We start from the raw sequence: 25,405 nt of genomic DNA on the forward strand, positions 1-25,405 counted from the left end.
TAAAAAAACCACATATAGGTCTTAAGCCCTTGCAGATAAGTCTGCTCTTTGATATTGGGTGTGCTTACAGCTTCTAGGAGTCACAGGTGAAAGCTAAGTGCAGGGTACGGACCAAAGGTGGACAAACTCCCCCAGAAGGAGCACAATGTGTCCCCAACAAGAGCTACTACCCGTCCCCTAACACTAAATAAAAGAAAGTTAAAATGAAAAAAGACAATGCAATTCTGGGCTGCATCAATAGGAGTATAGCATCTAGATCAAGGGAAGTAATAGTACCACTGTATTCTGCTCTGGTCAGACCTCACCTGGAGTACTGTGTCCAGTTCTGGGCACCACAGTTCAAGAAGGATACTGACAAGCTGGAACGTGTCCAGAGGAGAGCAACCAAAATGGTCCAAGGCCTGGAAACAATGCCTTATGAGGAACGGCTTATGGAGCTGGGTATGTTTAGCCCAGAGAAGAGAAGGTTAAGGGTGATATGATAGCCATGTTCAAATATATAAAAGGATGCCATATAGAGGAGGAAAGGTTGTTTTCTGCTGCTCCAGAGAAGCGGACACAGAGCAATGGATTCAAGCTACAAGAAAGAAGATTCCACCTAAACATTAGGAAGAACCTCCTGACAGTAAGAGCTGTTTGACGGTGGAATTTGTTGCCAAGGAGTGTGGTGCCAAGGAGACCTCTTTGGAGGTGTTTAAGCAGAGGCTTGACAGTCATCTGTCAGGAATGCTTTGATGGTGTTTCCTGCTTGGCAGGGGGTTGGACTAGATGGCCCTTGTGGTCTGTTCCAACTCTATGATTCTATGAAATGAAATGAAATGAAACTAAAAAGAGGGTTTAAGAAGAGGCTTCTGAACAGAGGTTGGATGGCCATCTGTCATGGATGCTTTAGCTGAGATTTCTGCATTGCAGGCAGTTGGACTAAATGACCCTTAGGGACCCTTCCAGCTCTACAATTCTATGATTCTGTGATTTTATGAATAATAACAACTGCCACACAGGTACTTTCACAGAATCTGGCAATGTCAACCCAGCTTCTGTGAAATCTGTACAGAATTTAACCAGAGCTAAATGTACTGGAGAACATAATTCAGCAGCCACATTAAATATTCCATTGCTTGTCAACCTGGAACACAACTTTAACATTAAATGTTCTCTTCTCATTGAATCTTGCCATGGTCTCTGACATTTGTTTACTATGTGTTCATTGGTGAATTACATGCTTTCCAAAAAAAAAAAAGGAAAAAGTGAAACACTTTTGGCATAAAAGTTTGTCAGCAAAAAAGCAAAAAACAACAACAACAAAGAAGAAAAAGAATATTTTAATGATTAATCAGCTGCTGCTACTCTGAGTTATGTCAAAGAAACAAACCTTTGTACACTGCCATACAATCACAATTAAATCATAATATGAGTTCTTTCTAATTCAGCAGAAAGGTGCCTTTACCAGGGCCGGCCCTATGGCAAGGCTGGGTGGCGCAGGGCGCCAGGGCACCAGGGGGCACCGCGCGGCAGGCGCTGGGAAACAGGGGGGCGCCGGAGGGATCTTCACACCACGGCACCAGGGCGCCAGATATGCTTAAGACGGCCCTGGCCTTTACTATACAAAAATGGACAATACAGGACAATACTTTCTCCTCAAATCAGAGTCTGTTATTCAATCTGCTTCTTAGGAGCTTTAAAAACTGTTCACTGTTTTGAGCTTGGACAAAGAAGCAACAAAAATGGTCCAACACCCAACTTGGATTTCAAAGGTTTTCTTTCTAGGGCTTTCATTGAATTTACCTTCCATTCCAAAGGTGAACATAAAGTAAACCCTATCTTAGGCATGGTAGTTCTCCAACATTCCTAGTTTACAGGGTTGCTTCATTCATTTACATGGCAGCAACCCCAGGTCTGCTGCTGGATCTTCATTCAACAAGAAACAGCTGCCCCATTCCACACCTGAAGTGGTCTTCCACTGTGTCATCTTAGTTCATTATGTCCATCCATCATTCTGCTATCAAAACTTTCCACCTTCCTCATCACTCAGACCATATAAAGCCCATCCTTAAATTATTGCATTGGCTTCCTGTTGGTAATGAGATTTTGCACAAGTGTCTTGTTCTTACCTTTAGAGTCCTCATCTCTCTGCGCTTGTATCCCAACAAACCTTCACTTACCCAGCTTCACCACCCTTAGCTGTCCAAATGCTCCCCAAAACTCCTCTGTCTTTTCTCCCATGCTGCCTAGAATCCACCTCTAGAATTACACCTATGAGGCCAACTACCTTAACTTCCTCCAGATCCCTCCTCAGAACTCTTCTTTTTCTGCAAAGCCTTTGGAACAAACCCCTATTCACAATACCCTACTACAGTACTGTATCTGAGACTGCAGTTCTATGCACACCCGTCCAGCAATAAGGCTTAGTGGGACCGACTATCAAGAAGGCATGTCTAGCATTGCATTGTAAGTCACATGTACCTAAAATAAGTACATGCACTTGAAATAATTGCACATACTTCTCCTGTTTGGGACGTGGGTGGCACTGTGGGTTAAACCACTGAGCCTAGGGCTTGCCAATCAGAAGGTTGGCGGTTCGAATCCCCGCGATGGGGTGAGCTCCCGTTGCTCGGTCCCAGCTCCTGCCAACCTAGCAGTTTGAAAGCATGTCAAAGTGCATGTAGATAAATAGGTGGGAAGGTAAACGGTGTTTCTGTGCGCTGCTCTGGTTTGTGAGAAGCGGCTTTGTCATGCTGGCCACATGACCTGGAAGCTTTATGCCGGCTCCCTTGGCCAATAATGCGAGATGAGCGCCGCAACCCCAAAGTCGGTCACGACTGGACCTAATGGTCAGGGGTCCCTTTACCTTTACCTTTACTCTCATGTTTACCCTACCTAAATTTCCTTCCTCTGTCTCTGCTGTTCGGCTTGGGTCTCTTTTGAGGTTGTAAGCCCCTTGGAGTGGGGCCTACCAAGCCTACAAAGTACAGGGATGGAGTTATAACCCGGGCTTGCCACCAAACATACCCTTTTACCTCTCAAGCGGGCATACCTGTATGAGACAAAGTGTTCCCAAACACATGCTTGTATCATTTACACACATTTCTTCTTAAGGTGTACGCCTATAACTGTAATTGTTGAAGCAGCCCAAATATCCACTATCTGCACCATGTTGGACTGGGGTGGGCAACCTTTTCTCCTTTCAAGGGTCACCATCTTACAGGAGCTGCAAGCCAACTGTGGGTGGGGTCAAAGCCAGCAGTGAGTAGGGTTGGGAACTGAAAAATGGATCAAACCACCCCTTCTCTCTCTCCCTCTCTCTCTCTCTGCCATCCACTTTTCTCTCTTTCTGCCAGCCCTCCTCTACCCCATGCCTAGCAGGTCACTGGTGAGGAAGAGATCACTCTTCCCAGAGGTTTGAACAGGTTGCTTGCAGAGGGATTTTGACAGAGAACGCCCATGTGGCAGGCCTCTATATGGAAGCACCCTCCTATGCATAGGAGACAACTCCTAGGGACCAAGGTCCCTTTGCCCCCCCCCCATCCAATAAAACATTTGAGGTGGGCGGGGTGGACCCCAAACTTAATGGACATTGCCATTCAATTGGTGTGCATGCATCGCGTCCTGTGATCGATTATGTGAGGTAGGCCTTACCCCCAATATTTTATTCAAGATGGCACCCCTGCTGCCCAGTGTGACCCAATTTAAATATATATTTAAGTGAAGGCAGAAGCCTTGAACTTGTCCATCAGCAGTTATCATTAGGAGAGAAGATGAGCAAGTAAACAAGACACCTGGTCACAGTTTTCCCCATTCTGGTGAGATGTATTTAAATTATAGCAATTATTTCTAAAATGGGCTCTGTGCATATATATCAGCCCATGAAAATTATATGTGAATCTATGTCCTTTATTTTTATGTTATGCATTTGCTCTTTTTCTTGATGTTGTTGATGATGGCTGCCCTACTTTGAAATTAGGCAGACAGGCAATCTTTTTGTCACAGGAATCCCACCCCAATCTAGACTCATCTCAGTGTGAATCCTGTGTAGCAATACTCCTATTTATCTGAACCACTGACTCTCCAACCATCAAATGGCCCCTGAGGGTACCTCTCAATTATATGACTTTATGTAACCTCAGATAGATAAAGTAACATATAATCATTTACGGGACCCTAAAATTGGCATTTATTCCAGAAAGATCAACAGCCTCTTTCTCAGCTGACTATGAAATCTGCACAAGATGTAAAATAGATGAGATCGTGCATTTTAGCGGGCCAACTATGGTTTGTGGGACACATCATTGTGGTGCCACAAGCTGATACATCTGTTCATTCAACACTTCAGTAGCTGATTCTCAGTCATGTAGGGACTCTAGTTGCTTATTAATGCAAATGTTTGCTTCACTTTAGAGACAAAAAGCTTATAACTTTGAGGGTGTGTGGGTGTGTGTAAAGGAGCCCTGGATGGTTAAGTCCAGTTGAATTTGACTTTGGGGTGCAGCGCTCATCTCCGCTTTCAGGCCAAGGGAGCTGGCGTTTGTCCTCAGACAGCTTTCCAGGTCATGTGACCAGCATGACTAAACCGCTTCTGGCGTGACTGGACTTAACTCTGTGTGTACACCATTTTTAGCCTTCTAAACATTTTTGAGATACATGGCCGGGGGACAGACTAGCAGGAAGCAATTCATTTTAGTTCTTGGGTCAGTAGAACATCATATGTTTAGGGAGGCTTTTAATGTTTAATAGATTATTTTATTTCATTTTTCTGTTGTAAGCCGCCCAGAGTGGCTGGGGAAACCCAACCAGATGGGCGGGGTATAAATAATATATTATTAGTAGTAGTAGTATTATATAACTCAAAGACCTTAAACTCTTTAAGCGCCACGTATGCTATTCAATAAGCAAACATGCATGTTTGAAGCAATTAAATAGCTGAGATGAGAGAAAATATTCTAAACGTTACACGCAGTTGTCTGATTTTGTTCCACCTATAGGCAAAAGAACTGTTTTAGGGTTGCAGTCTTAAACTCACTTACTTGACAGCAGCCCCCACTGATTATAGCGAGACTTAGTTTTGAGCAACATGCATAAGTTCATACTGTGCCTAAGCAGTTGGGTCCAGTATAATTTTTGATTCCTCCCCATCCCTTTGAATTGTAGTCTCCTATGCCATCAGGACTGGCCCTACCATTGGATAGTGTGGGGCAGCTTCCTCAGGTATCCAATCATGAGAGCCAGGGAGTGGCAGCAAGGTGCTGGGGGGGGGCAGAGATGTGTTTGCTCCCTGGCCCAGCCTGCACTCCCTAAGCTAGTCTGCTGCTCTCTATGGAAGCATAATGCCCCATCGCCAGTGCTGGAAATAAGATCCAGCTACGAGTCTGGTCTGGGACGCGGGTAGCGCTGTGGGTTAAACCATAGAGCCTAGGGTTTGCCGATCAGAAGGCCGGGGGTTCGAATCCCCGCAACGGGGTGAGCTCCCATTGCTCAGTCCCAGCTCCTGCCAACCTAGCTCCCTCGGCCAATAACACGAGATGAGCGCTGCAACCCCAGAGTCGGTCACAACTGGACCTAATGGTCAGGGTCCCTTTAACCTTTACCTTTTTACCATTCTGGTCATCTTATTGTCCTTGGATTCAGGCAGCAAATATCTCAGACTAGTAGTCCTGCATGCCATATCCCAAACCACTTTTATAATCTCCCTCATTTTCAAAAGGACTTTGCCATGTGACATGGGGAGCTGCTGTTCGAGAGCCACAAATCCAAAAGCTCTCTTTATGACTAAATTGAGCCATGGTTCTCTGAAGCTGAGCTAGAGAAAATTTGCTGCTGTTAATCTTCTTGATAAAGTTTTCTCTTGGAGCTCAAAAGTTTTCAGAACCTTACGCTAACCAAAGAGGATAAAGTAAAAACTATCATCTCACAAAAACACATGCAAAACCTCTATATGATTTGGGGTCAGGCAATATCTGTGCATGCACACTGGAGAGAAATGTCTAAAAGAGACTAGAAAACCATCGTTGTGTTGCTGAGTGAGTGTGATGTTTTCATAAGGTTAGGTTCATCTACGCTTCATGTTCTTCAACAGACCTCACTCAGAGCAGCCAAACTCTACTGAAAAGATGTCTAAAATCAGCAGGAGCTGATAGTGCCAAGTTGCTTCCCATTAGGACTGCACTGGGTAACAGCATATCTGGAAATTACCGGCATAGATGCCAGCGTAGGTGTATCACATGTCTAAACTAAGCACTTAAAGAAAGAAGCACAATGTTTTCGCAGAACAAGCCTCAGCAAAGTCTTTGCTCAGTGCTGGTTGCATAGTAGCCTCAGAAATAACTCCATTGCCTCATCCTACATTTTGACACATGCCCGTTTCCAGCAAGAAGGAAGAGCTGCAGCCAGCCCTCAACACTTTGTCATGGAAGCAAAGGGGGAGGCGGAGTGTTGCTTGATCCTGTGGGACTTTTTGCACCTCCTAGGTCACAAATACAACCCATACCTCCACCCACAAATCTGGCCATGGGTTGACTCAAAGTTCAGCCCCCCAACCTGCTAAACCAGAAAAATGAACAAGTATAATGAACACAGCGAGGGCAGCAATTAAGCAAAGCCAAGATGAGAGGCTGCTACAAAATGTGGAGGTCCCCATGTATTGGGGTTGGGGGGCATAAATGCGAGTTGAAGAAGGGGGCGTTCCACTTTCTGCTGCTATCGCCTGCAAAGGATGGGGCTTTAAATGTGAACGTTGCTGCCAAGATCATCAGATGCAGGTGCAAGATTTCTTTAAAAAACAAAAACCTCCCATAGCCTCACTGCCAGAGTGTGCGGGTGTGTTTTTAATCGAGAAGCCACAGCTGCATTTGCTCTCCTTTGACAGAATGCCAAGCGATTGCTGCCCCCAAAGTGGCAGGATCCAGGCAACCAACTCTCAACTTCTCTCCTACCACCATGTACACAATCTGCAGATGAGGTTGGGAGGGGGGGGAATGGGGGCCCAGCTGCTAAATCCCTGTTTTTCTCTGCTTAATGTGGCGGAATCAGAGAGGGGCAGGGGAGAGGAGGTAGCCAAAACTGGCAGGGAGGAATGTTCCCCAGCGCCGCCTTGCCACTGCTGGATCACCAAGGATGTGAACTCGGAGGAGGAGGAGACAAAACTTCCTACTCATGTTAAGCATGTAGGGGAATTTTGATTGACAAGCTGCCACCGAAATCCAAAACAGGACCCAGGAAACTGGTCTGAGCAGTTGTGCTAGAACCAGTGGGTGGCTGTGGCGTTTCTGAGCATCGAAGGAGCAGCTTTGGGTGCCACAATCTGGAATGTGGTTCTGTCTTCTTCTCTCTCTTTTTTTTGTAGAGGGGGGGGGATGTCAAGAATCAGAAGACGCTCCCTCCCTTTTCTTCCCCTTCCCCTCCCCCTTCCCCATCCAAGTGATCAGATACAGTATAGCAGAGCTGGAGGAGGGAAATGGGTTCAACACGATTTGTGGAAGGCACACAACAAGAGAAAAATCAACCATCATCATTACTTTGTTTTTGTTTTGGTTCGGAAAGGCACAGAAGCATACCTAGGCGAATCTCCCCCACAGACAAGACACACAGGCAGACTCAGCACAGACAGCAGGGACCGTACACAGTAACCATACCCCCAAATCCAGGACGCAGCCTGTTGTCATAACCATCCAGGAGACGGTCCAGGATGCGCGTGAAATTCTCCGGCCATAATTTCTCCTCCTTTTTGAGCTGTCCCGGGAGCACGGTGAGGCTACAAGGGAGTGGGGGTGGAAACACAAAAGCATTTTAGTGGGAAAGAGGCAAGAAGAAAGGAGAGGAGAGTGGGAGAGAGAGAGAGAGAGGTGGTAGCTCTGATTTAGCCCTCGCCAACTCACCTTCTTCCTCTCTCTCCCCTTCCAAAATCCGGGGCATCAGGTAAGGGGTGCCAGGGAATTGGACGGAGGGGTGGGGGGGGAATGCTGCCCTGCTACTCACCAGGTCGTCAGGCACAGGAAGTGTAGGAAGGTGACAGACAGACCCCAAGGCATCGCGATCGCTGGCTCCTTGGCAGAAACCATCTTTGCTTGCCATACTTTAAGCCTGGTAGCACGTTCCCCCGTCACTAAACGCCTTGTCCAGAGAAGAGATCACACAGCCGCGAAAGGAGGAGAGGCGGGCGGGCGGGGTGGGGGTGGAGAGAGAGAGAGAGAGAGAGAGAGAGAGAGAGAGAGAGAGAGAGAGAGAGAGAGAGAGAGAGAGAGAGAGAGAGAGAGAGAGAGAGAGAAGAGGAGCGGGGTGGAGTGGAGAGGAGGGAAGCGAACCCACCACCACCACCACCGGCGCACCCGCTCTTCCCAGCCACACGCCCGCTGTGCCTGCTGCTCGCCTTGGAGAGCGAGCGAGGGAGCCTGGCATACGCCAATCCACAAAAGCAGAGGAGGAGGTGAGCGGGCGAGCCTGGGCTGGGCTGGGCTGGGGCCCCGATCCCCTGAGCCAAACCCCCGCCGCCCCAATCCTACATCGCGTCGGTTTCTCCGGTTGCCAAACGCCTGGCGCGCTCAGACGCAGGACGCGCGCACAAGTTGCCACCGCTCTCAAGTCCCTATCCCTCCACTCCAGGGGGCAACAGGCTTCCAAACCCCACCTCTTCTTCTTCTTCTTCTTCCTTCTCCTGGCTGACTCCGCCCCGCTACTCCGCCCCAGGAGGATTTTTATTATTTTATTATTTTTGCAACATGATTTCAGGGCCCCTCTTGTGGGTGTATGCTGTACTTTTCTCTCTCTAGCGAGAGTTGGGGCGGCGGCAAGTCGAACAGCTACTCCGTCAAGAGGCCCGCCCCAGAACCTCTTTTCAGCCCGGGGCTCCTTATTCTCTGGAAATGTTAAGCGATGGTAATGACATATTGATGATCCTGCACCTCGGAGTGTGTACAGAGCGCCTTTTCTTCCAAGTGCTATGCCCTCCCACTTGGGGACATAAGGAGATGGCTTATAGCGAGGAGACTATTCGTTCTTCTGCCTCAGTATTGCCAACAGGCGGCAGGATGTCAGACAATGAGTCTCTCTCTCTCAACCCTGACTGGAGATGTCTGGGATCGAACCGGGGACCTTTCGCATTGTGCTCTGCCTGTGAGCTACGCTACCATCAAGTCCGAAGGACTCCCTTTGCAAACTGGTTTAATTAAAGCTTCTCTTCTTTGCAACTGAAGACTTTCCAGAGATCCCATTTAGGCTTAAACATGAATCTCCTTATTAAGTCTATTCCCGTGGCCGTCATGTGTCCTGAAACATAAGAAACGCCCAGAAAAGAGTGGCTTTCAGCATATGCTTAGCATCTTCCCTTCACAAGCAATGGATACAAAATGACCAACTTTTACACATCTGGGATCAGTAGGAAAGACTTCCAAGCCACACGCTTTGGACAGGCTTCAGACTCCTTAGAAAACGCAAGCTGATCAGCAACAGCACTACTAATCTTTCCTTCCTTAATGTGGATTAAAAACTGCCAGTAGTATCCCTCAAGAGCATTTTTTTTCCTATGGGAGAGAAGAGAGCACACACATAGCAATTGGGAAGAAAAGTCATTTTGCAAATTCCAGCAAGGACCCCCATTCTCAAACCACACACACACACACACACACACACCTATCAACTGCCTCTTTTTGTCTTCCCTTTCCTCCATCACAATGGCCCCCAGGGACCTTCACCCTCCTCTTCCTGTCATTATCCAGCCTCATTGCCTACGGGCAAGGCTACCACTTTCACTTCTGCTTCGAAACCCCACATCCCAGAATGACGCAGACTTGCTGTCACAGTTTCTCTCTAGCTATTCTGCTGTGCATGTCTCTGTCTCTCTCCCATTCCTTCCCAGATGTCCTGGCCGTGATCATGGTGATGAAGTCTTCATTTGTCTTGATTGTCTTTTGGAGGGAGGGAGGGAGGGCGGGACAAAAAAAGACAATGAAACCAGGGGAGAATAAAGAGCTGGGTTGAACACATGTGCGCTCCTTTGATAGGAGAGGCTGGGTGACAAGGCAATTTCTTCCTACAGAGATCCTGGCACAAAATTAAAGAGGAGGGGGCTAGAGAAAGACGACCCCTCCCAGTGTACTGCAATGAAACAGTGCTCTCCCTACCAAATGCATATAATCCGGCTAATTATCCCTGGCCACTCAACAGAGAGATGTCAGCTTCAGAGAGGGTGGTAGTCAGATGAGATAAGTGCCTTTAGAACGGCACAATCAAGCCCTGGTTTTGGTGACCCAAATAATTTCCATCACACCAGCACCAAGGGATTAGGTGACACTTTCCCAGATCCATTTTAGAAATATTTCAGAGCTTGCTGGATTTCTTCTGGGAAATGTGCTTCATGCAAACAGTTTGAACCAGCCAAACCCACAGCAGGCCACCCGTTATTTCAATACAGGAGTAGAGAGGTAGAACTTGAATAGTACAATCCTGTGCATGTCGACTCAGAAGTAAGCTCCACCGAGCCGAGTAAGGCTAACCTTCCAGGTAGGTCTGTAGAGAACTACAGCTTAAATGATTCATTTATCCCTGCATCACCAACCAGTTCACATGAGTGTCTCATTACTTTTTTTCTTTTCTTTTTTGCCTTTGAAATGGAATCTGATTATCTTCAGTACTGTTGTACCCTTGAATTCTTTCAGACTGCACTTCAGATCTTGTTCCTCTAAAGGTGCCCTCCTGAGTCCTTTGGATAAAGAACACAGAGAGAGACTCTGTGATGCTGTACTTAAAATTTACTTCACTTTATTGTTCATTCGAAGGGCTTCCATCTAGATAAGCAACTCTTTAAAACAAAGGCCTGGTTGAGTTTGAGAAGATTGCAGGTTTATTTGCTCTGGTTGCATCTTTCTTTCTTTCTTTCTTTCTTTCTTTCTTTCTTTTTTCTTTCCTCCTCCTCCTCCTCCTCCTCCTCCTCCTTCAAAGGAAATTCAGCTAGGTCCCATCTAGATTTGATCTCATTGCATACAGTATTCTGTGTGAATTCTGTTACTGCTATATGGAAGTGTATCAGTATTATTCAAAACAGGGAAAAGAGATTTATAGTCTTATAGTCCTGGATGCACATTAGTCTGGGGATCAGCAACTGGAGGACCTAAGACCAAATCTGGCCTGCCTGTTTCTGCTCCAGTGAAGAGGGGTGTGGAAAGAGTAATGGGTGGCAACAGAAATGATTAGCAGTTCACTCTGGGGCCACTGCTGCACATTAAAATGTTATGGTAGAGCTTGGAAAAGTTCGGGAAATGGGCAACTAAAATGACCGAGGGGCTGGAAAAACTTCCCTGTGTGGAAAAGTCTGAAGCTACAATATTTGGGGCTTATTAGTTTAGGGAAGGGAACAAATAGCAGTGTATAAATTTATACATGGATGGTATGGAGAAGTTGACAAGGAGAGCTTTTTTGCTTCTCTCATAATACTAGAACCTGGGACCATCCAGTGAAACTGAATGTTGTAAGTTTTAGACAGGCAAAGGAAGCAACCTTTTATTGAGCAGTCATCTTGCTCTGCTTGCATCAAGGGTGACAGGAATGGCTGTTGAATCAACCATTCATTCTGATTTGTCTGCAGGGAGGTTAGACAATGTTGCCTCGAGCAAATGTTATCATCTCATGCTCCCCAGTGCATTTCGCCATCACTTTCCTTATTGCAAAAAAAAGAGAAAAAGGCGGGTGGGTTTTGTTACGCAAGAGTTCCAAATCAACTTTCTTGTGCAACCTGCCAGTATGTGATTGAATAGGGGAAGAGTGGCAGTCTGGAAATGCTGTGAGTTATTTGATCATTTGGTCCGATGAGCTGGGAGAGAGACCTTCTCAACAAGCCACAATCCTTCTCTCATCACAAAAGCAAAGGGGGTGCTCTGCTCTGCTCTGCTGCAGTCCAGATGACTCGGTTCTGTTCTCTTGCCTATAGCTTTCCCTGATCCTCTCTCTCTGTGTGTGTGTCATGCACACACACACTTACACCATTCAGGAATTAGAGAAAGCAGTGGCCTGCATCCTTGTGTATCTGTTTCAGATATTGACATACTGCACCTCCAGCTAACAGGAAAGCCCCACCTGTTCATAAAATGTCTAATTTTGACTTCCTCTTCTTGTACCATCCTTTCTGTACCCAAAACAATAAACCGGTGTGACTGTTTTCCAGTGATAGATATCATAGCCAAAGATTTCCCCATCAATACAAAAAAATAAAAATAAAAATGTGTACCGAGGTCTACTGGAAATAAACTCAGATACAACCAAAGGGCATATAACATTGTTATACTGGATTCTGTCATATAGAGAAAAATGCAGCAGTACATTCATCAAACACATGTGCACTTCACAAGGTGCAATTAAATAAAAACCATAATTTTAGTTAGTTAATTACACAGATTTAAAAATTCAGAGCCGCATACAACGGAAGAATGCAATATGCCACATGAAATTCAGAATAAAATAAAATCACATTGAACAATGTTGCATGTTGCTTGGGTCACATTTCAGAGAAAGGCCATGGAAACAGAAAACTCTGAAGGAAGTTTAACACAGTTGGTGCTTATCTAAGGTCAGGAGGAAAGGATTCCCGTAAGGCAAGTGCTGCAACAGTGACTGCTCTTAATGCCTTTGAAATGCTCCTAATGCCTTTGTAATGCACAAATTCACCCATAGACTGTATAATGGGAGGAAGCAGTGAACTCTCCTTAAAGTGGTGCTAGATTAATTCAGCACTAAATATTGTATGGAGGTGTCCTGATTGATGATGTTAGAAGAACTTGCTACTGGCCTTGTGGTTGCTATGCCTGGAAAAGACTGTGAGAATATATGATAGCCATCTGCAAATATCTGAAGGGCTGTCACATGGAAGAGGGAACAAGATTGTTTTCTCCTGCTCTGGAGGGTAGAAGACAAACCAATGGCTTCAAATTACAAGAAAGGAGATTCTGACTAAACATCAGGAGGAACTTTCTGACAGTAAGAGCTGTTCAACATTGGAATGGACTCCCTCGGGAGGTTGTGGACTCCCCTTCATTTGAGGTTTTAAAGCAGAGGTTGGATGGCCATCTGTTATGGATGCTTTAGTTGAGATTCCTGCATTACAGGGGGTTGGACTAGATGAACCTTGGGGGTACCTTCCAACTTACTGTTGAATGATCTGTTCTAGGATCTTCCCTGGTATCATTGTCATGCACAACAGTTGGTAATTACCCAGGTTTTCTCCCCCCCCTTTTTGAAGATAGGGACATTTGTCCATTTTGCAGGGGCCTCCTCTGTTCCCCAAGAATCATCAAAGATTATAGACAGAGGCTCTGAGATTACATCCGCAAGCTCCTTTAGTACCGGGCCCTGGAGATTTAAATTCATTTAAAATAGCTAGGTGTTCCCTTACCACCTCTCTTCCTCTCTTGGGCTGCAGTTCCTTCCTTAGGTTGTTTATTCTCTTATCACCATGTTGGGCATCGCTTTCCTTTTGGTTGAAGACTGTGGGAATGTTAGGGATGCAGGTTAGGATATATTACTAGATAGATCCTATCCAAGCTTGTGTTAGCAAGCTTCCAATATCAGCAGAGTGACATTCCCCTTTTGTGCGCAGCAAAAGCATGTGCGTTCAGGTTTGCTGAAACCTGTACAATATTATACTTCCTGGCAAAGTCCCCTTTGTCCCTCTTAAAAGAAACACACAACACAGTGTTTATAAAATAAGATAGAGTTTACTTATAGTTTCATCCTGAGTTAACAGCATAATCTCAGAAAGGCAGGCTTGCTTAGAAAAGTTACAAGTATATACATCTGGAGTCTACTTAGTAAAGTAGGGCTCTATCTGGTCTCTCTCTTGGCTGCAGGCCAAGAGGGAGAACCATCCTAACTAGAGATTCTCTGGAGATGTGTTCCCATCGAAGGAGAGAAGGCTAAGAGAGAGAATGGTTGCTGGCTAGGGGCTTTTGTCCCAGCTAATCCATCTCATCTGCATATCTGGAGGAACAGGAACTTAATCAGGTGTCCCTCCAGGTGAGTTCCTGTTAGTGGACACTCTAGGAACTGTTGTGACTTGTCTGCCCCAGTTGTCAGGAGTATGGGCAGGAGTCAGGCTCTGGGGCCTGTGGTGCTTTGCAGGACTGGGGCCTGCCTCAGCTTGTGCTGGAGAAGCAAGGCGTGGCCACACAGGTGGAGATTTCAGCTTGTGCTGGAGAGGCAAGGAGTAGTCTCTCAGGTGAGGCCACTTGTTATCTCACTGCACCTGGTGGCAGGAGCTGGGAGGGATAAAAGCTCAGCATTTCCCTTCAGCTCTTTGCCACAGCAATGCTTTCCCTGCCTGGTTGCATCTGGCCTCTTGATCCTTGCTCCGTGGACCCTTGCCTTGCTGATGTCTTGATCCTTGCTCCTTGGACCCTTGCCTTGCCGACGCATTGATTCTTGCTCCGTGGACCCTTGCCTTGCCGACGCCTGGATCCTCAACCCTTGGACCCTTGCTTTGCTTCTTGTTCCTTGAGCCTTCGCCTTGCTCCTTGCTCCTTGGACCCTTGCTTTGCCTTCGCCTTGCTCCTCGACCCTTGGACCTTCGCCTTGCTTCTTGTTCCTTGAGCCTTTGCCTTGCTTCTTGCCCCATGGACCTTCGTCTCTGCCTTGCTCCTTGACCCTGCAACTGCCTGCTGCTGGACCCTCAGCCCTGCACCTGTTCCTGCTCCTACACCACCATCTTGCCTCTGGTCCTGACGCCCGCCGACCGGACCGTGACACCAGTGTTCCATCCCACAAAGACCAAGGCAAAGTAGGTGCTGAGCAGTTCCACTTTCTGTCTGTCACCCAATAGCAATTTTCAATCTTCTCCCCGCAGAGGACCTATCGCTTGCTTGTTCTTCCTCTTGCTTTGACCATAGCCAAAGAAACCTATTAAAATTATTTTTAATCTCTCTTGCAAGCCTGAGCTCTTTCTGAGCTTTAGCCCACCTGACATTCACCCTGCAACTGTTGGCAACTCATGTATACTCCTCCTTAGTGATTTCCCCTTTCTTCCATTTCAGGTTACATACCTCAGTTTGGTTTCGGGCTCATGCTTCTTCCAAAGGCCGTGGGCTCTCTGTTTGCTCCACCTTTCAGCGTCCAAGTCACTCTAATTCTAAATCAGTCATAGGGTTCATATTTTCTGTTCTTCAGCTACACCCATTAATTTTAATGTACTGAAAACATATTTGGCAAAACTATTTTGCTGACAAAGTCCGTATAGTTAAAGCTATGGTTTCCCCAGTAGTGATGTATGGAAGTGAGAGCTGGACCATAAAGAAGGCTGATCGCTGAAGAATTGATGCTTTTGAATTATGGTGCTGGAGGAGACTCTTGAGAGTCCCATGGACTGCAAGAAGATCAAACCTATCCATTCTGAAGGAAATCAGCCCTGAGTGCTCACATCAGAATACATGCTGGGCTGAGGGTTGTGGTGAATTTGTGGGGTTAAAACTTTGTTTCAGATCATGGCTGCACTGTGCACCTCAGGATCCTGCTCACTGAACATAGTGTTGTGAGTTTGGGGGTGTGGGGAGAGACTGTACCCCTGAGTGCCTTCTAATTTCTGAATTCAACAAGACACATTTCTTGGCAATGCCCTCTAAATATGGGCCATTAAGGTAAGAAAGGAAGTGGTTCCATGTCAGAGGAAATATGGGTGGGGGCCCCTCCTTCAACTAAGCTGCTAGTTAGAAGGACAAAAGCCAGGGCTGAAGTGTGTGAACTAGAGGCTAGAAGCAGGCTGGGCACTTGAGAGACAGAGACATGCCTGATTTCTGCTAAGAGGCTATGGGAGAAGCAAGACCTTCTTGGGGTCTTGATGCTGTGAGGCTCTCCATTGTTGGCTCAAGTTGTATATATGTATGTAAATAAACCATATATCATAATGATACCACAGTCTCTGCTGTCCCTTATTCCGATGAAACTGAACCTTTGGTGAGAGCCTGGAACCCCTGGAATCTTGCATCGCTGAGAGATTGGGGTGGCAGGCAACAGAATCACACCACCTAGGCTGGCCAGGGAAAATGGAAGGAACTGTTTTAGGAATTGAGGTTTGTCAATATTTTTTTTTAAAAAAAAACAACCCCAAAAGCTTTTCTAAACTTTCAAAGCCTTGGGGTCCAAGGGATGGCACTGTTGTTTATGGGCCACATGCAGATTGGGACTAAGATTGGCTGCTTGGCTGCTCAGTCTCTGTCTTTCAAACTAAAGGATTATTACACCACATGCTATTTTTGTGCCTTCTTTCTACTCCATGGGAAATGGATTGTGTAAAGTTGCCCTGGAGATTTTACTAGTACTTCAGGTGGGTAGTTTTGGGCTCTGGGCTCAAAAGAATTATGAGAGGGGGTCTTTAGATGATGATGTGCCCTCACTGACTTTAAATGTAGCCGGGGATGAATCAATTTCAAGTTTCTCTCAGTTTTTCTCCCCATTCTTAAACTGAGTTCTCCACGTTCCAGCAGCAATTTGTGGGGTTTTTTTTTTTTAAAAAAAAAAAACACGCACATTTTTTTTGCATGCAGTTTTTCCTAAGATGCATATTTTGCAAGCAATTCCCCCTAATATGTTATTTTCCATAGCATACACCTTTATGAACACACTCCCTGAGTACAGTGGAACCTCGGTTTATGAACACCTCGGTTTATGAATTTTCGGTTTATGAACGCCGTGGACCCATCTGGAACGGATTAATTCACTTTCCATTACTTTTAATGGGAAAGTTCGCTTCAGTTTATGAATGCTTCAGTTTATGAACAGACTTCCGGAACCAATTACACCCATGTTTCAGTTTATGAACGCTTCAGTTTAAGTACTTTGCAGACCTGTCTGGAACGGATTAATCCACTTTCCATTACTTTCAATGGAAAAGTTCGCTTCAGTTTATGAACGGTTACTCCGTGGACCGCCTGGAACGGATTAATCCACTTTCCATTACTTTCAATGGGAAAGTTCGCTTCAGTTTATGAACGCTTCAGTTTATGAACAGACTTCCGGAACCAATTGTGTTCATAAACCGAGGTACCACTGTATATGCATTTTTGCACACATTATTTGGTAAGAAAACTCCATGGCAAGCTTAAAGAACTGCGGATGTTGAAGGATTGCTGTGTTTCTGTTCACAAACCATTTCAGAAAGTGCAGATCCGGTTGATTTTTATTTATTTTTATTTTTTGCCTATGAATGTTTTTTTTTGCATGCAGTTTATCCTAAGATGCATATTTTGCAAGCAATTCCCCCTAATATAATGTTATTTTCCCTAGCATACACCTTTATGAACACACTCCCTGAGTATATGCATTTTTGCACACATTATTTGGTAAGAAAACTCCATGGCAAGCTTAGAGAACTGTGGATGTTGAAGGATTGCTGTGTTTCTGTTGACATACCATTTCAGAAAATGCAGATCCAGTTGATTTTTATTTTTGCCTATGAATGTGCACTGACTCAGATTTCTTCCCCCATCCATAAACGCAGCCTTGCTGTGTCCAGGGTCCCTCCTGCTCATTCTGCTGAGTGGGGCTCTGGACCTCTGCCCCCTAAGTCTTGATCCAATGGTACCTCTCAACACTGCTGGCAGTCATGTCAGATACAACCTCTGTGGAAATATAGACTTATCTTCAGCGGAAGGTAGCTTGGCATCTGTCTCCATCTTGGATTGCTGTGAAAGTTCCATTAGATGATATTTTGTTTGGCTTGTTTGTTTGAAAGATAATGCAATACGCTTGGCAATATCCAGAGCAGGGGATCATTTCTTCTGCTAGTGCTCAGGGAAGCAAGAACAAATAAGAAACAGAAGGAAGCAGATGAAACAAAGGAGGCCTAAAAGAGTGCGTCCTGTCTACTTCCTGGTTTCTCCCAGCTGTTTCTTAAATGGCTATTTCGACTTCTGATAGCCTGCAGCAAGAGGTGGGGGAGGGAGGGAGGGCTAGGGTGTTTGGGAGGAGTCTTGGGGAGAGCTGTTCAGCACACAATGTTCCCCTTCCGAGGCTTCTAAATTATGATGCAAAACGTATCATAAATTCCTGTTGCCCTGAGCAACTGTTACAATCCCTCTGCAGTTTTCACACACTGCTGCAGGGCTGTGGAAAAGGGGCTGGCAGGCAGAGGCGAGGCAGTGAAGGGAAAAGGCCACATTTCCTTCTGTGGCCATGAAGGTGAGAGCAAAGAGTGGGCCAAACAAAGACCTAGCGTTCGCCTTTGCCCTCAGCTAGAAAGCAAGAACTGGTGCGGCTCCAGACTTTTCAACCCAGCTCCCAGCTCCCCTTTCCCTAGACTAGAGGAAGTCGCACCTGAAATGTGAACTCCAGAATGCACCAATAAAGGCAAAGCTTTTGATTCTCACGGAAGTTTAGCAAGGGGAGCACATTATTGCTCACACTCCATGGATAGAAACAGTCACCCCAGATCATGTGCCATTCTGAGCCAAACTCTTAAAATATGGTGGCTTCAGGTGCTTCCAGGCTGTTGCCACTTACGGCTGGGATTCAATCATGTTCTGACAATCTCAGGCTGCTCAATCGATTTGGGCACTCTTGAGCAACAAACCCGCTTTCTGCAAAGATTGGGCAAGGACAAGGAACTGCACTGGAAAGTGTGGGGTTGTGCTTGCCTAAAGCCATCTAGAGCCTCCCCACAGAACAATTAGACGAATGCTTGATAAATAGCTGAGGTCATCCAACCTCCATACAATGTTCGTGCCGCTCCTCTGGAAGGGACCTTTCACTATTTGAGCCAGCAAGTTTGTCTGCAATCCAGATCCCCATTTGGGCACTCTGCTTGCAGGTAAACCCTAGCCATGAGGAGAGACGAGCATGTTGAGCTCACACATGAACATACCATGCTGCTATCTCCATGACCCTCCAGCTCATGCAGGGTGACTGTGTGAAGCAGAAAGCCTCCATAAGTCGAGGAGGCTACTTGCTTTAAACAATGACATTTAAGATGAGCTTACCATGCTCATCCATTCCTCACTCACCTGTGAGGCTTGCAAACAAGTGCAGCCTAGGGTTCTTGAAGACCCCCTGTTTTTCATGGAAGATATAGTTTTGCCCTTATAAGTGCTTAAGTTTACACTATGTCCATAGTTGGTAAATAGTATTCCGTGGTTGTTGTTTAGTCGTTTAGTCATGTCCGACTCTTCGTGACCCCATGGACCAGAGCACGCCAGGCATTCCTGTCTTGCACTGCCTCCTGCAGTTTGGTCAGACTCATGTTGGTAGCTTCAAGAACACTGTCCAACCATCTCATCCTCTGTCATCCCCTTCTCCTTGTGCCCTCAATCTTTCCCAACATCAGGGTCTTTTCCAGGGAGTCTTCTCTTCTCATGAGGTGGCCAAAGTATTGTTGCCTCAGCTTCAGAATCTGTCCTTCCAGTGAGCACTCAGGGCTGATTTCCTTCAGAATGGATAGGTTTGATCTTCTTGCAGTCCATGGGGCTCTCAAGAGTCTCCTCCAGCACCATAATTCAAAAGCATCGGCGATCAGCCTTCTTTATGGTCCAGCTCTCACTTCCATACATCACTACTGGGAAAACCATAGCTTTAACTATATGGACCTTTGTCGGCAAGGTGATGTCTCTGCTTTTTAAGATGCTGTCTAGGTTTGTCATCGCTTTTCTTCCAAGAAGCAGGCATCTTTTAATTTCGTGACTGCTCTCACCATCTGCAGTGATCATGGAGCCCAAGAAAGTAATATCTCTCACTGCCTCCATTTCTTCCCCTTCTAGCTGGTGTCTATTAAGCTTCGTAGTGTGGAATACAGGGAACCCAAACAGTAGGTGGAGCCTGACCCAGTGACAGGGAGAGTCAATTGATCCTAATTCCCACCCACCCTACATCCACTTCTCTCTTGAGTTCTACAAGGACAACAGCAAGGCCAAGGAAGAGGAAGACTGGCAGGCAGGAAGATTGACAGACTGAGGTCAATGGGGCAGTTCTCCACTTGCCCTAATGGACCAAGCTCCATGGATAGTACCACAAAATGTCAAGGAGAAATATCCACACAGCCAGTGTATATAATGGTTAACCAAGGTAATTTGCTATATCAAAGGGGAACATCGGATTTTAAACACTATATATTAGGATAGTTTACCATATGGCTTCAAATAACATTTTCTGAGTGAACATATTAGGTCCAAGAACCAGAATCCCTTATTTTAGAAAGTAAACACTGTTCATATCTCCATTAAGAGTGTTCTGAGAACACAGCCCAATTCCTTTACAACATTCTAAATCTTACATCTTAAGATTTAATGCCACTATTTTATATCTGGCAGTATCCATTAATACTCACCAGTTTACTGGACCAGCATGACTACTATCACATTTATTGCATCCTGTAGTGAAGGACCCCCTCCCCAGCCCAAAATCTTACCTCTTATAAGTTGTTCGTGATTGAATGTATGTTATGCATTCTCAAATTCAAGCCATCCCTCAGTCGGGACAGGCAATCAGTTCGCTTTGCAACAGAGTGGATGCTTTGACAGCAGATGTAAACTTATTTGACATCCCGGGGGGGGGGGGAAGGTCTGTAATTCCAAATAGGCCAGACAATTCAGACTCCCGTACACTTCAATGAACTAGAAAGAGCTGAGCAATCCAGCATTTAGAACTGAACTTGTAAACTGTAACTTCATTTGGCAAACGCTCAGTATGCCACAGAAGTATTGTGCTTAAATCTCAACGGACATGCTTCCAATCTGCTCTTGATTACCATCTGCTGGTTACTGAACAGAGCAGTGTGTGCAAATGTAGCTCTGAAAAGAACTCCATTATAGTATCCCATCAGAAAAACAACAGCGGCGGCATTTTTCAGCGGTGTGGTCGGCTCACAATAATAGTGGACTCAATATGGGATTTGTGAGTCTGATTTCCAGCTTACAATGATTGCTACATGGTCCTCACTACAAAATAAAATAATTCCTCCTCCCCCCCCCCAACATTGTGCATAATGATCAGCCCCACTATGGTGAAAGGACGCATTGAATGGAGTATTGCACTCAGGTGTACAATTGCCTGGGTTCAGATGTCTGTTCACCTATAATAGCAAATCACCATGCCCTAATCCCACCTGCAGTGCTGCAAAATTGTAAAATGGTAATCCTACAAGGCTATTCTGAGGGTTGTAAAATACCTGCTTTGTTAAAACTTTTTTTTTTAACAATACACATAAAATGCCATTCCAACAATAAATTAAAGGAGTATAGAATAGGGGTGAGGACAGGGCCTTCTTAAGTATATCGGGTGCCGTGGCACGATGATCCCTCCAGCACCCCTTGCGCTCCGCTGGGCAGGGCCAGGCGCAGTGGGCAGCCGGAGGGCGTGGCGTGACAGGTAGGGACGCTGCCAGCTGTGCTCCGCCTCCACCTGCTCGGCCGAAGCGGCAGAGCGGGGCTGCAGTCCAGGGAGCCCTAGCTGCCGCCCCGTCAGAAGGTTTGCCTACAGAGCGCCTGCCCACACTCCTTCAAGTCACAGCGAGCACAGACAACGCTGCCCCACAATGCTCCGCGGAGTGTGGGTGGAAGGTAGCCCTGTTCCTCTTCCTTGTTGCTCCTCGGCAGAGGAAGCTCCGCTGTCACTGCTGGGAAAGGACCGAAGCGGGAGCAGCGCGGCTGTCTGGCGGGCGCGGCGCCCCTGGCGGCCTGGCGCCTGGTGCATTGCGCCACCCAGCCTTGCCTTAGGGCCGGCCCTGGGTGGGGAGAGGTGGGTTAAGGTATTTTGGCTGCATGGATTTGGAAAGACAAATCTATTGGGACTGCTGGCCACACCCCATAAATACCTGTACTCTTAAGCTGTTCCCCAAACATACATGCATGCCCAGTGTTGAAGTTGGTTGGTTGGGGCACTAAAAGAGATTGAAAGGGAGGGGGGGAATGAAGTGGAGAGGATCACTGCCATCACAACGGTAATTCTCCATTTGACAGATAATCCTTTCAATAATCCTTCACACCCCTCAATAGCTGAACTGAGCAGAGGATTTGGCACAACCTTATAAGATGAATTGTTTAGCATACACACTACCTATTTAAGGCACATCCCCCCAAAAAAACAACAACAACATGGGAACTGTAGATTGCTAAGGATGTTCGGTATTGTAACCCTGTGATGGGTAAATTACAGTTCCCGGGATTCTAGAGGGGGTCCTTGAAATGCATTGTGTTCCTTTATTTCAAATACAATAAGACGTCAAAAGTCAGTACATCTTCGTAGAAGAAAACTGGTCGTCTGAATCCACCCATCCAGGTGATCCTACTTCCTATTTTTTTTAAAAAAGGGGGGGTGACAAACTGACCACCAAGTAGCACAAGGAACCTCAAGCCAGATCTGCAAAATGTCTATTAAAACAGGAGTTGCTTAATCACATTACTTCAATTCCCAAGCAAACCAGTTTTAAACTGGGGATGTGATAGCTGAAGCACCAGCTAATTCAAAAAGCAGACAAAGGAATCATGCTCATATGCTGGAATACAGAGCTGAATATTATCTAACTATATTTCCATTTTAAAATCAAATTTATCCCATTTTTTGTCTTACTCCTCAAGGGTACATCAATCCAACTGTGTGTGTGTGTGTGTGTGTGTGTGTGTGTGTGCATCCACCAGTCCTTCTTTCTACTTAGACCAATTCTTAAGCTCCTGGGGATTTCTCTTCCACAGACATATTATTAATATGTATTAATTGCTTTGCCAATAGCCCAGTTTCTGTTTCTCCAACTTTCTCCATTCACACTTCCCTGTCCCCAAAGTGCCAGAATAGATTACTATCTTTTCTTTGGTGTTTCCTCCTTCAGATCCAAAGAGAGTGAAAGAGAAACCCAGTTAGGAAGCGTAGGGACAAAGAATGGCACAAATCACATATTGTATTCAAAAATTAAAGTTAACTCTTGAGTTCCAGATCTCACGGGAAGGCAATATAAGTTGCTATTGTTAAGTAGGGTTTATTTGTTTACAAGATAAAATTCTGCCAGGTGGCATAATGATTTTCCAGTGTAACCGCGCCTTGCAATGTACAAAGATGGAGTGTAACTTTTTGTAACTCCTTGCTGCTTTCAAGCTTCAGCCACATCTACTTCCTGTAGGAAATGGATTGAGGATTATATCTGTAGATTAAAATGTAAACCTCCTTTCTTAGCTGTGTGGGAGACATACAAAAAGTAAGTGGGTTTTGAAGGCTGTTAGCAGAGTAAAGCACTTGTAGCTTTGCACCTTACTAAAACATGGAATTAGGCAATCACACCCTTTTATGCCCTTTTATTTGTGGTCTGCTGACCTCCCCCTCTTCATCACCATTTTGGCATGATAAACAAAAACACATTTACTTACATTTCAATGCAGGCAGCAAATATAAAAAGTCGTATGCAGAAAAATAATTCTAAGTTACAGTAAAATAAAGGTTGGTAGTCTCAGAAACACTGGCTGAAGCCAGGAGCATCAGAAAAACATGTCTGTGTAGCTTGAAAGCATGGTGGAAAGAGAGACAGAAGGAAGTGTAAAGGATTATCTTGTTTGTTACAGAATTCTCACCCAGAGGAGGCAGGGGAAGTGGGCCACACAAAGGATCCTCTCTAGGAAGTTTAAGAACTTTCTGTGTACAATGGATAAGTTGTGTTAAGTTAAAGAATATACAAATATGCAGTCAACAAGAAAACGAAGGACCCATACTGAGAACGACGGAAGTCTCAATATATGGATGAATTTTATTTTATATGTAACATTTTCTTTGTATTTGATGGGATCTGCTTTGTTTTTCTTTTTGTGGTGGAGGGACTTAATATTTAAAATCAATAAAGATTAAATTCCAAAAAAAGAGAGAAGTCTCTGTGTACTAGCCCCGTGCTTGTCTAGCAAAACATGCATTTGTGATTTGGCTGCAAACCCCACACTTCCAGCATCTGAACCATCTTTTCCTAGTATCCATTACCAGAACACTCTCTCAACTGGTTGAGCCAGGGCACTATACACACACTTGGATGGGAGCAAATCCCATTGAACTCAGGGGAAATTGCTTCCCAATAAGCATGCATTAGATAAGGGTGTGAGCAGTTTTTCCTTATAGCCCCTTCCCCCATTCCTTTCTTCATATCTCATTCATTATCATCTCCACCCATAGGGGAAACATACTGGGGTCGCTGGCTTCTGACAAGTTTTGACACACTCTCATTAATCAGCTGTGATTCCCCGAAGAGCTTCCTCATCTCCAGTGCTCCAAGAGAGCCAATAACATGCTGATGCAATTAAGGAACACCAGGCTGTTAATTTAATGTTGCATAAAGTAATGATATAGCATGGTTCTGAACAGATCCTGCAACATGCTCACCATTTGCAGCGAAGTTTTTTGAGCACCAAAACCCTCTGCCATGAAGTCACTGAACATTAAAGGCAAATTAAGCAATCTTCAATAATTGGGCTGCAGTTAATAAATTAGGCCCCCAGGCTGTTTTTCCCCCACACTGAGTTGGAAATGTGAAGCATGGAAGGCATGCTTCATTGTGATCAACGTTCATACCAAAATAGAAGGCTTTGGGTGATGGTGCAAGGCAGCCAAAAGTCAATGTAGGTAGCTCAGTGAAAGAGCATCCGCCTTGCAAAAAGTCCCAGACTCAATTCCTCGCATCTCCAGGTAGGGATAGGAATTGTATCCTGTCTAGGACCCTGAACAGCCGCTCCAGTTAGCATAGACAGTACTGAGTTTGCTAGAGACCAATGGATCTGACTCAGTAAATGTGTCTCCTGCATTTCCTGACAGAAGCTTGGAATTTAGGTCACATTAAGCCCACAGTTGTAGGTTGCTGACCCACAGGGCAGGTCTTCCTCCCCCATTCTGGCATTTATGAATTTGACAGTGTATTTGGCAGCATGTATAGGGTTGCCATATTTCAAAAAGTATAATTTCCTGACACCTGCAAAGGGAGGAACAAACCCAAATTGAACATTTTGGGGGAAACCTACCCCAAAAATAGTGATTTTAAGCTTTTTGAGATGTTTCTGCTGCTTTTTCCATTGCATTGCCATTTGTTGTTGTTTAGTCGTTTAGTCGTGTCCGACTCTTCGTGACCCCATGGACCAGAGCACGCCAGGCACTCCTGTCTTCCACTGCCTCCCGCAATTTGGTCAAACTCATGTTCGTAGCTTCGAGAACACTGTCCAACCATCTAGTCCTCTGTCGTCCCCTTCTCCTAGTGCCCTCAATCTTTCCCAACATCAAGGTCTTTTCCAAGGATTCTTCTCTTCTCATGAGGTGGCCAAAGTATTGGAGCCTCAGCTTCACGATCTGTCCTTCCAGGGAGCACTCAGGGCTGATTTCCTTCAGAATGGATAGGTTTGATCTTCTTGCAGTCCATGGGACTCTCAAGAGTCTCCTCCAGCACCATAATTCAAAAGCATCAATTCTTCGGCGATCAGCCTTCTTTATACATCCGGGG

At 45.6% G+C, this 25,405-nt stretch overlaps 1 protein-coding gene across 1 annotated transcript in view; it reads right to left on the reverse strand.

Annotated features, from left to right (window-relative positions):
- Window positions 1–8,060, reverse strand: part of GABRA4 (gamma-aminobutyric acid type A receptor subunit alpha4) — a 60,143-nt gene extending 52,083 nt beyond the window's left edge. The window contains exons 1-2 of the mRNA XM_060279140.1: window positions 7,969–8,060; window positions 7,626–7,744 (exon numbers count right to left, since the gene is read on the reverse strand). Coding sequence (XP_060135123.1) covers window positions 7,626–7,744; window positions 7,969–8,051 — 202 coding nt within the window. The 5' untranslated portion in view covers window positions 8,052–8,060. The remainder of the gene's footprint in view (window positions 1–7,625; window positions 7,745–7,968) is intronic.
- Window positions 8,061–25,405: the final 17,345 nt, after the last annotated feature.

Source organism: Zootoca vivipara, chromosome 9, assembly GCF_963506605.1.
Source record: "Zootoca vivipara chromosome 9, rZooViv1.1, whole genome shotgun sequence".
NCBI lineage: Eukaryota > Metazoa > Chordata > Lepidosauria > Squamata > Lacertidae > Zootoca > Zootoca vivipara.